The following is an 11012-nucleotide window of genomic DNA, read 5'->3' on the forward strand; positions in this document are numbered from 1 at the left end:
CCGACACGATTCCGAATTTTAACCTGTACTCCGATCCTAGGAGAATGTCAAAACCCAAAACAGAGATATCTTTTATCAAAGGTCACCTTGTATGGGCTTAATTATATATTATTCCGACTGTAAACAAGAAAACTAAAAGCTGTTAAGTGATTAGACATATTGGGGCTATGTATATTTTATAACATTTGAACACAAATTGGAATGGCAAGGGGAAATAAAATATATATATACGAATAGCTAGGTCGGCAAAGCATACTTCTTTAGTGATTTACTATTTTGAAACGAAAAAGATGGGACAACACACACCTTCGCATCTGATTCGAGCGAGCGCCGCACCGACCACACACTCCATGCTTACAGTTGTCATCTACGTATACGTCTACCTTTCTTGGTAAAATTGATACTTATTTAAGGTACCCCTATCCCTAGTGCTACTTACGGCTACGAATTGACACGGCACAAACAGTGAGTTGAAGCAAAGCTAGAGCGAGAGAGCCGATGGCGGAGCAGTCCCTGTCCTCCTCCCCACCACCAGCAGCTGCAGGAGGAGGAGGGTCCGGCGGCAGCTCGTCGGTGCGGCCTCCCGCCGTCTACACCATCGGCTACGCGATGCTGCCCAACAAGCATGACACCTTCGTCCAGCCGTCGTTCATCGACCTGGCAGCGCAGCACGGCATCCGGTTCGTGGCCGTCGACGCGTCCAGGCCGCTCGTGGAGCAGGGCCCCTTCGACCTCGTCGTCCACAAGCTCTACGGCCAGCCGTGGCGCGCACAGCTGGAGGCCTACTCGGCGCTCCACCCTGACGTCCCCATCATCGACCCGCCCGCCAACATTGAGCGCATCCTCGACCGCTTCACCATGCTCGACGTCGTGTCCGGGCTCGACTCCGTGGCCGTCCCCAGGCAGGTCATCGTCCACGACGCCGGGGCCCTGCTGCAGCTGGTCGACGACGACGCCGTCCTCGGCGACCTCCGGTTCCCGCTCATCGCCAAGCCCGTGGAGGTGGACGGGAGCGCCGCGTCCCACAACCTCTGCCTCGTGTACCGTCGCGAGGGCCTGCGCGGCCTCCGCGCGCCGCTCGTGCTGCAGGAGTTCGTCAACCACGGCGGCGTGCTCTTCAAAGTGTACGTGGTGGCCGACCACGCCACGTGCGTGACGCGGAGCAGCCTGCCGCACGTGCCACACGAGCGCCTCCAGGACCTCACCGCCGACGCCGCGGTCCCCTTCGCCAACATCTCCCTCCTCGCGCCCACTACCGCGGTCGGCGACGAGAGCGCCAAGGTGCCACCGCCACAGGAGTTCGTCGACAAGGTCGCCCGCGAGCTCCGGCGGGCAGTGGGCTTGCACCTCATCAACTTCGACCTCATCCGGACGAGGGACGCTCAAGGAGACGCCAAGTACCTCGTCCTCGACATCAACTACTGCCCGGGATACTCCAAAATGCCCGGTTTTGAGCCGGTCCTCACTGAATTCTTCTTGGAGATGCTTCGCAGCAGACCTGTTCGTGATGACCGGCCTGGACCGGGCGCTGGCCTAGGCGTTGATGAGGCACGCAAGGCAGAGGCCGAGCCCACCAGCGTCATCCCGTCGGGGGCGGAGCCGAGGCAGCTGGTTCAGGCCTAAAATCGCTCGAAGGTTACGGGATTCATTTTGGTCCCAACCGAAATGGACGAATTTCGAGAAATTTCGGTCTAATTTCGGGCTTAATTCGGTGAATTTTTTAATTTGAAGCACAAAATTTATTTTGGACCTAACCGAAATGGACAAATTTCACCGAAATTTGGACTATCTCGGTCAAATCCCAGATCCATGAAATCACTAGGTTCCAGATCCAATTTCATCCGGCACGGTTTGCTGAACCTGCCTGAGGCAAGTTCAATTTGGAATCTTTTACCATACCAAGTTTGGAGCACCAAGACCACACCAGTGAAGTGTGAAGTTTGCTTTAATTTGTAACCTTTCGTTGCAATTGCAAAGAAAAAATAAACAACATTTGCTTTGTACCCTTGGTTGTCCAACTGAAGTTGCATGTGTAGAAGTTTTCTTTTTAAGATTTTTTTTTTTTTTTGAAACGGTCGGCAGGAGCTCTGCCGAACGTGTATTGATATAGAATGGATTTTTTTTTTAAGATTCACAGAGCGAATTTCTGCTCCGAAATCAGCAGTTTCATAAAAGCATGTCATCATCGTAGAATTTGTTGTGGCGCTGAAAAGAGGAAATGTGTTGGATTGCACCTTTAATCGGTAGTTTCTAGTGGATTGAGCATATTTGCACCGAAGCAGAAGACAGCAACAATGCTTGCATGAAGGGTGTGGTCACTTGGGATGGCGCGAAATAAAAGACGACATGGTGAAGCAGCAAGTCTTCTGCCTCTGGGCACGGCACAGTATCATGCGTCGTAGATGCAAAACGTTGACCACAAATATTAGTATCACGGCATAGTAGGAAGCAGCATAAAACAGGTTCCCCACGCCATCGACGTGTGATCCGGACACCTCGACCGACCACGCACCTCCATGCCACTGTATCCAGGACACCGAGGGCCGCAGCCGCATGTCAAGTTGTCAACTATCAGGGGCGTGTTTAGTTTGCCCACGAAGTTGGCGCCGCCAAAAAAAAATCAGGTACGGTAGCGCACTGTAGTGTTTCGTTTGTATTTGATAATAATTGTCCAATCGTTGACTAATTAGGCTCAAAACGTTCGTCTCGCAAAGTACAACCAAACTGTATAATTAGTTTTTGATTTCGTCAACATTTAGTACTCCATGCATGTACCGCAAGTTTGATGTGACGGAGAATCTTCTTTTTGCATAGTGCCAAATTCAAGAATCTGTGGGAACTAAACAAGGGCCACGCATTCAGGCCACCTGCTCTACTGCGACTCTGCGAGACGAGTCCCATCCCAATGCAAAGCATCATCTGATTCAGATGCTCCTTTTCATCCCACAACAATAGAGAAGCGACAATTTGTACTACCATCTCCTAGTACCGTACAAATCTCAAATTATCTTACAAGTTGCTGCCATGAAGCCATGCTGGCTTCGTTCTTTCCTTTCCTTTTTCTCTCCTCTTTATCTTCTTTTTGACAGAGGCGTTTGTGCTCTAAGACTGACAACAGATTCAACCCAAACATAGGAGGCATTTCCCGGTTTACGTTGCGCACAATAAAAAAGTACGTGACCCATATCCTCCCTCCTCCAACAGCAGCCGCAACAGAGCGTCCTCCACCCTTCCTCCTCTTGCGAGCCCCGCCGCCTCTTCCCTTCTTCCTCTCGCTCCACCGGCGGCGCCCCTCCATCCCACCCAGAGGTAGCTCCTTTCCCTACCGGATCTGGCCTCCCGAGGTCGCCGGCGACTCCGTTCGTGGTGCCACGTGGCCGAGCGCCCCCGTCCGCGGGGCTCGCTCCACAGCGCGAGCTCTGGATCCGGCGCCACCGTGCGGGCGAGCTCCGGCCCCAGCCTCACCACGTCCGCGCCGGTGGCGCTCTTCTCCGCGGGCTGCGAGCGGCCCTTGCCGGCGGCGCAGCTCCACCGTAGGCGGACCTCGCTGGCGGGATCCTCCCTCCCCTGCCCGATGCCGCCTACCCCTGCTCCCTCCGATGGCGGCCGGGCGGATCCGGACACCACGACGGCAGCCGCGCCTCCACCGATCTCCATCGGCCACGCCCCTGTGCCGGGCCCCTGCGTCGGTCGCTCCTCCCTCTCTCTCTGCAGTGTTTTGCGTCGTCGTTCTCGACGACGTTTTTTTGCCTGCCGAGTCGGTTGCTACTCAAAATGACTGCCGTGTTTGCGTTCTCCGTTGGACCATGATTTTGGGACCCAAAACACTGTGCACTAGACATTTTGCGTTTGGGTCGCCATTTACCTACACTGTTGGAGACGGTCTAATATGTCACACCATGTCTGTAAAGCGTGAGGTTTGATTGTTACCTTTTTCTCTAAAAAAATAGAAGAGAGAATATAAACAAGACAAAAGCTCTGAAAGAATTGTGCTGGGCTGTGGAAGGCATCCAGGCTATCAGCATGACAAGTCTTATTAGCTTGGGTCCAGTGGGTGTACACAATCTACTTCTGCTATCCTCACAGTTTAGGCCCACATGTCACTTTGATTATAGTATCGGAGTATCTCTACCAGATCTCTCATCCAGTCCCCTATTCTTAAAATCTTACAGTATGGAGAATAAAGGTACTACACTAGATATCCTATCACATCTCAAAAGTGTCCCGAGGTGGATTTTGGGCACCTCCTGCAAGTTCTTAGCATCATGAATGAATCAAATGGCGCAACAAAACATCAAAAGGAACACGCTAAGAAGAAAGCAGGCCGAGTGAGCTGTGCCCAGTCAGCTTAGCCGACTTAGCCGGCTCACACTGTCAGGGTTATGATACCCCGAGTATCTCAAGACACCGATTAGTTAGCCGCTCGGGTGGCCCACGACGGCCAAGCTAGCATAAGCCCAACAACCATGGCCCATCTAAACCGCATGGACCTAGGTGATGCACAGAGGCAAGGGGACCATCACGACCTCTTCCTCCTCCTTCCACTGCATGCTACGCGACACCGCATGACCTTTCTTCCGTCCCGACCCCTAGAAGGGACGAGGAGGGGTTGAGCCCCATCGGGTGCGCCAACCCTGACAAGGGCAAACACGCCCCACTCACCCTGCCAGGACAGAGGGGACATCAATCACCTCAGTCAGGACAGACGCCATCCCTGCGCCATGCTACGGGTACAAGACAACACCGCCAGGTGGTGATGACCGGTACTGTGACCCACCGTCCAAATACAACCCGACGAGATGGGCATATGGCCCCACCCACCACGGGAGGGCGCAGAACCACTACCTTGAATTTCAAGGCCAACCAAGCCAATGAAGGCCCCGACCTCGCAGCTTGGGGTAGAGGCCACCGGCTCTGAGACCAGAAAGGCAGCCAATGACCGAGGGGCGGCTACCTACTCCCTCACTGTCACCACGACGCCACCAGGAGAACAGGAGATGATGACGAAGGCCATGGCGGGCTCACGTCGCACGGGACAATTGGTGAACCCCCATCGTGCCAGCAGTGTCGTCACGACAACCTCTATAGCATCACGCCACGCCATGCTACCACGTGGGCACAAGACCATGACGACAACCATACCCGGATGTATGCTGACACCAAGACAAGACGACCTTCCTTGCAAGCCAAGTTTACTAGTTTCTCCTCCCTCGGGCTCACGACCACTCAGTCGGGAGAACCTATCTCTCTGTATGCATCCTGGCCTCCTAGACTCTATATAAGGGTGGCCAGGTCTCCCTTCCATGGGGACGGACTCTCGAGACTTCATTCGGGTAGTCCCTCACCACTCTCCTACCTCTTTTCCTCTTCTTACACACCCTATTGTAAGAACTTCAGAGTATTCAACCAAGGAACACACACTCGAACTCTCTCTAAGACTGGACGTATCGGGCTCTGGCCTAAACCGGTATAATTCCTTGTGTCTTTGGATGCTACCATCATCTTCCTAGAGTAGCGCGACATACGTATAAATTCACTCATTGGTCAAACAAACACCAATAGTTGGCACGCCAGGTCGGGGACAGTTGCGCACTCACCTTGTTGAGAAGGAAGCGATGGCTCCTCGCACCTTTGACGGACTTGCCCATGGAACGGCCTCCGACAGCCGCATTTGCCCAAGGAACCCAAAGTTCGTCAATGTCAATGGGCCAGCGCCCACATTCGCCTTCGGCTACGACCAGGTCCTCCATCCTAGAGTCCTGGACCCCATGGTATACGGTGGACACACTCTCAAAATGGTCCTAGGAGGCCGCATCCCTGAGTTCACCTACGTAGGGGCACCTCCTTTCATCTCTGGCCATGGCCAGGTCTTCCACCCTGGAAACCTAGGACCCGTGGTCTACGGCGAAACCACTCACGGAACGACCCATGTTGGCCGCATCCAAGAGTTCATCAACATGGGAGGGTCAATACCCTCCATCACCTTTGGCCATGGCTGGGTCCCCACCTTAGAAGCCTAGGTTCCATGGCAGGACCTCACCTTCAGCAGTACCTTTGCAATCGGCAGAGCATGAACGCCCAATGCATGCGTGAGCGGTGGGAGAATCCTCAACCCCTACAACATCTTGGTGTGTGGCTCCAAGAGCACGCTATGCGCAAGCCTGACCCCGCCGTCAATAGAGAGGATGGGGACATCTCCTCCGACCTAAAAAGGTGCTTCATGATCTCCGGCAGGCTCCTGCCCACAAACCAAAGCGCGAGCGGAGTTTCATGATCAGAGAGGCAGTGTGGCCACGTCTTAGGCCAAGGCCACCCCGGTCTACCTAAAATGGTCGAAGACCTTGATCACCTTCGATAGGACCAATCACTCTAGCCACATTCAGCAGTCGGGACATATCCCTCTCGTTGTCAACCCAATAGTCAATGAAACGTGCCTAACTAAAGTACTCATGGATGGCGGAAGCAACCTCAATGTCCTTTACGCTTGGACGAATGATGCTATGGGCCTTTCACAAGCAGTGATACAACGTTGAATGCCCCAATCTATGGGGTCATTCCTGGAATACAAGTCGTTCCTCTCAGGCAGGTCGACCTGCTCGTGGCATTCGAGGGTCAAGCAATTCTGCATGGAGATGCTCACCTTTGAGATAGTGGATCTCATAGGCGCTTACCACGGCATTTTAGGCTGGCCATGCTATGCCAAGTTCATGGCCATCCCCAACTATGCCTACCTCAAACTCAAACTTCCAGGTCCCCATGGGACCATCACTGTGAATACCCATCTACACTAAACATACTCCCGCGAGAAGGAAAGCCTCAATATTGCGGCGACCACTTACCAGGCTCTAGAGCTCCTGATTATCCTAGCCACCACAACTAAGGTTGTGCCAGAATCAAGCGCAAGGAAGCAGTCTTTTGGAACCTTCAAACCCACAAAAGACACCAAGGCAATACGGATTGACCCTGAGGACACCAGCAAGATGGTTCGGACAGGCTGTGGGCTCTCCAGCGAGCAAGAGCTCACGCTCGTCGATTTCCTGCTCAGGAATCGAGACATCTTTGCATGGAAACCTTCTGACATGCTGGGAATCCCAAGAGAAGTCGTAGAACACAACCTCGACATTCTACCAGAGGCCAAGCCGGTCAAGCAACGCCTTTGCCATTTCAACGACGATAAGTGAAAGGCCATCAGGGAAGAAATCACCTGACTCCTAGCAGCTGGGTTCATCAAGGAGATTTTTCACCCTGAATGGATTGCCAACCTAGTCCTAGAATGAAAAAGAATGGAACATGGAGAATGTGCATAGACTACATCAGCCGAAACAAAGTGTGCCCAAAGGTGCATATCCGCTATTGTGGATCAACCAGGTGGTCGACTCAACCATGGGGTGCCAAACCCTATGCTTCTTGGACATGTACTGTTGGTATTTCTTAATACGAAAAGAATGATTCCGCGAGCGCACAGAATTACCATTGTAGCTTTTACCCGAAAGTATTCAGGGTATCGTATTTTCCACAGGGACTGGAGGTACTTCTTCTAGCTAATTCATCCAAGGACAACACAAGGGTAAAGTTGGCTAGGGTAGAGATGGATTTCTATGGTTATAGGGTCTATGGATAGATAAACTCTACTCCTACTTGCTCACTTTGGGCACTGGTGAACACCTGGTCTACCAAGCGTTGCCGGCATGTAGCACTACACCATACTCGAACGTGGGGGATTACAAGGGATGGACAGGGCTGTCACCAACTACCGCCTACCCCTCAACCATGGAGTACGAGGCAAATGAAGGTAACCTTCAGCCTAGACACCATGTCTATGCTATTGATTACTACTCTAGCGTGCGTAGGGTTATCCATCTTTATTAGGGCCCTCTAATAGAGTATCCACCACAAGGACAAATGATGATCTCACAAACAAGTAAGAGTAAAGATTAACTAATCGAAAGACTTTATACCAAAGGAATCACGAACACTCACTTAGCGTGAAAACCCATTGAAGTACAAGTGCTCGTTGAGGTACAAGTTCGGGGAGACACCGACAAGCCTGGCTCTTCCCCTTACTTTCCCTCACAACTCTCCCTACTAACTCTACTAGCTGCTAGGGCCTGAGCCCTTTGGAGTGCTGCCCTAACTCAAGTGAGGTGCTCTTTGCCTTGGTGTGGTGTGTTGTAGACGGGGGGTACCCCTCTATTTATACAAAGCTCAAGGCGGTGCTGGAGGCTATTTCTAGCACGAGGATCGGCTCCCACCGCCTAGCATGGAGCCATGCCACCGCCTATCGAAGGGGTGGCTGAGGCGTGCTGGTAGGGGGTCGACTGCCCCTAGGGGTCAGCCACCCTTGACCATGCCGTCTCACCACCATCTTCGCGTGGTGGGTTATGGGCTAGACGTGGGTCACTCCTCCATGTTGTTTTGCCTCGGTTGAGTGGAGTTGATGGGCATCTTTGTTATTTTTTTGCGCAAATCGGCGTCGGAAAGCGCCCTTCAGTGAAATCTTCCATGTATTTGTGTTTGTGACCTACAAAATAATGTTCTCCAAATACATGTGGAACTTGGTTAATAGTAAATGCATATGTGTTTTAAGATTGCCAATTTCTCCTCATTTTGCATCTTAGTTGGTAGTCAGATTTGATCGTTAAAGATTGCCAACAAGCTCCCCCACACTTACCCCTTTCCTCATCCTCGAGCAAAGTTTAGAGATAAAATTAATCATGAGCATAACATCCTAAGATATATGGCTTACATAAAAGTTATTCCAACACATTCCTTACCCAAGTGGGATATGTGGCTTTAGCTAACATGTTTCCTTAGGTTGTTGAAAAGCAAAACAGTTCTTGAAATAAAGCTCTCTTCCCAATTTCACATCTTCGCAACTTGGAATTTTGGAAGTTTTTCTCAATAAAAAACATAGTTCACTTTATACTCCTCAAATGACACTCTCAAATCACTTAATGGTGTATAAATCCTTACCACAGCATAGTAATATTTTGAATTCTTTTGTTTTCTCCTATCTCTAAAAAGGTTTTATGTGGGGCTTTAGATAGGGATAAACAATATAGCATACTTGTATTGCATCTGTTGTAAAGTCAAATCGAGGATCCTAGGAGAGAAGTGCCATACTCTTAGATCAAGATGTGCATGTGTGTGGAAAAAGGGAAACTAAAATTGTACTCCTTTTGTAGATATGATCTCTCTCTCTATAACGTGTTATTTTGAAACATGGCTATCTCTCTTCCTTCTCTCCTCTTTTTTTCAATACATGAGCCTTCATATGCTCATCATTTTTTTACTTGGACCTTCATGTGTTCATATTTTCTAAAGCTTTTTGCATAGCCCATGTCTCTCCTTCTAAATAAGAGAGATTATTATCTTTTTAGAACATGGAGTATTTCCCTAACAAACTTATTTTTGTCTACCCCCAGTGTAGGAGCAGCATTTTTGGTGGATCTAGATGGAAGCATGTTTTTGTGTACTCCCAGTATAGGAGCAGCATGTATATGTGGGTGTACGTGATCTTGATCTTGGGAGCATGATAAATCTCTCAACAAGGGTCAACAAGACTTGACCTAACTCAACACACTTATGTGGAAGGCTTGAAAACTTGCTAGATGTTATGTTTGGCTTTGGTAGGAATTGTTCACCAATTGAGGAGTACGTGATACTATGGTTTTATAACAATTTTTATCAAAACAAATTCTCCATGTACTTTGAAATGGAAATGGTAGGATTTCTATGTCAGAACTATATCACATTTTACAACAACTTAGTCAACATGATTGTCCTATTAGAATATTTTCCTACAAGTATAAGTGTATGTATATGGAAGAAACTTTATGCAAGCTTCTATCTTAAACATGTTATGAACATGTCACTTTTGAAAATTTTAAATGAAGTGTGGTTTGTAAAATTGCAAAGAGGCATTTGTTGGTTTATTGAGTTTAATTTTAAGATTATGTTTGTTTAAACTCGAGGTTTTGTAGGGAGTTGAGGGTAGTGTTGCATAAACCATTGGTTGAAGAGGAAGGAGCTGAGGGAATCAGAGAAGGTTTGGCTAAACTAGAGGTTCATCCAATCCCCTCTGAAACTATCTGTCTTGTGCTTCTTGCATGATGGATCGTCCGAGGGTTGTGCAATCTTTTGGTGGGAGATCTCAAATGTGTATTAGTTGTGCTTGAGAGATCTCCCCCACACTTATTCTTGTACCTATCTTTTATTTGACAAAGAAAAAACAAAAAGAAACAGACAAGAGCTCTATCGAGGAGCTCAAATCATTTTATTATTATTGTTTATTAATTATTATTTTTATATTTAATTTTTAGCTTGTGCACTTGTTACTTTTTATTTATTTATTTATGTATTGGTTCACCAAACTTTTTATCTTCTAGAATAACTCAAACAGGGCATATGGCAAAGATGTAGCGTAAATCAGGCCTTGGTTTATCTCCATTTTAGATTACTTCCATTGTTTATGAGAATAATGACTCAAAGTTCATTAACCAGAATTCAACACCATGTTAAATTTTGATTAAGGAAGGCTATTTTAACCTAAGCACCATGCTTAATTTAAAAAGCCTATGGATGTACCTCTAGAGAGAACATCCAAACCTAAACATAAATCATAAACAAGGAAAGCTTGAACTTGCATGATTAAGATATATCCAATGGAGACAAGCATGAGTTAAAGGAGTTGGTGAGCATTTAGTTATATTTTTTAATAGCAAGGTAGAGCTAACATCATCATTTTTTAGCCAAGAATGGCTTTTGGTGTGTATGGAACTTGTGGTAAGATTCTCACCATCCTTCCCCACACTTGGACTTTTGTGTAAAAGTCAAGTGTGCAATGGGATCTCCTTTTTGAGCATGTTCCATCACCAAAGACAATCACAACATTTTAGTTGATGCAGCTCTCATGTTCTCGAGCATCATATGCCCCTTGTTCTTCTTAATCTCAACCTAAAATGGTTAGCGACCAAGAATACCCGAAGGTGCATAATATCTTGTCAACATGT

At 48.7% G+C, this 11012-nt stretch overlaps 1 protein-coding gene across 1 annotated transcript; it reads left to right on the forward strand.

Moving 5' to 3' along the window:
• The first annotated feature begins 456 nt into the window (after positions 1 to 456).
• On the forward strand, positions 457 to 1978 carry LOC136473595 (inositol-tetrakisphosphate 1-kinase 4-like). The gene has a single exon (XM_066471252.1). It carries the CDS (start codon positions 499 to 501, stop codon positions 1621 to 1623), a length of 1125 nt encoding a protein of 374 aa, XP_066327349.1. The 5' UTR covers positions 457 to 498; the 3' UTR covers positions 1624 to 1978.
• The last annotated feature ends 9034 nt before the right edge of the window (positions 1979 to 11012 follow it).

This window comes from Miscanthus floridulus, chromosome 8, assembly GCF_019320115.1.
Source record: "Miscanthus floridulus cultivar M001 chromosome 8, ASM1932011v1, whole genome shotgun sequence".
NCBI classification, from domain to species: domain Eukaryota; kingdom Viridiplantae; phylum Streptophyta; class Magnoliopsida; order Poales; family Poaceae; genus Miscanthus; species Miscanthus floridulus.

Coding starts and splice junctions, on each gene's coding strand:
- LOC136473595 (XM_066471252.1), top strand. CDS start 499: ATGGCGGAGCAGTCCCTGTCCTCCTCCCCACCACCAGCAGCTGCAGGA.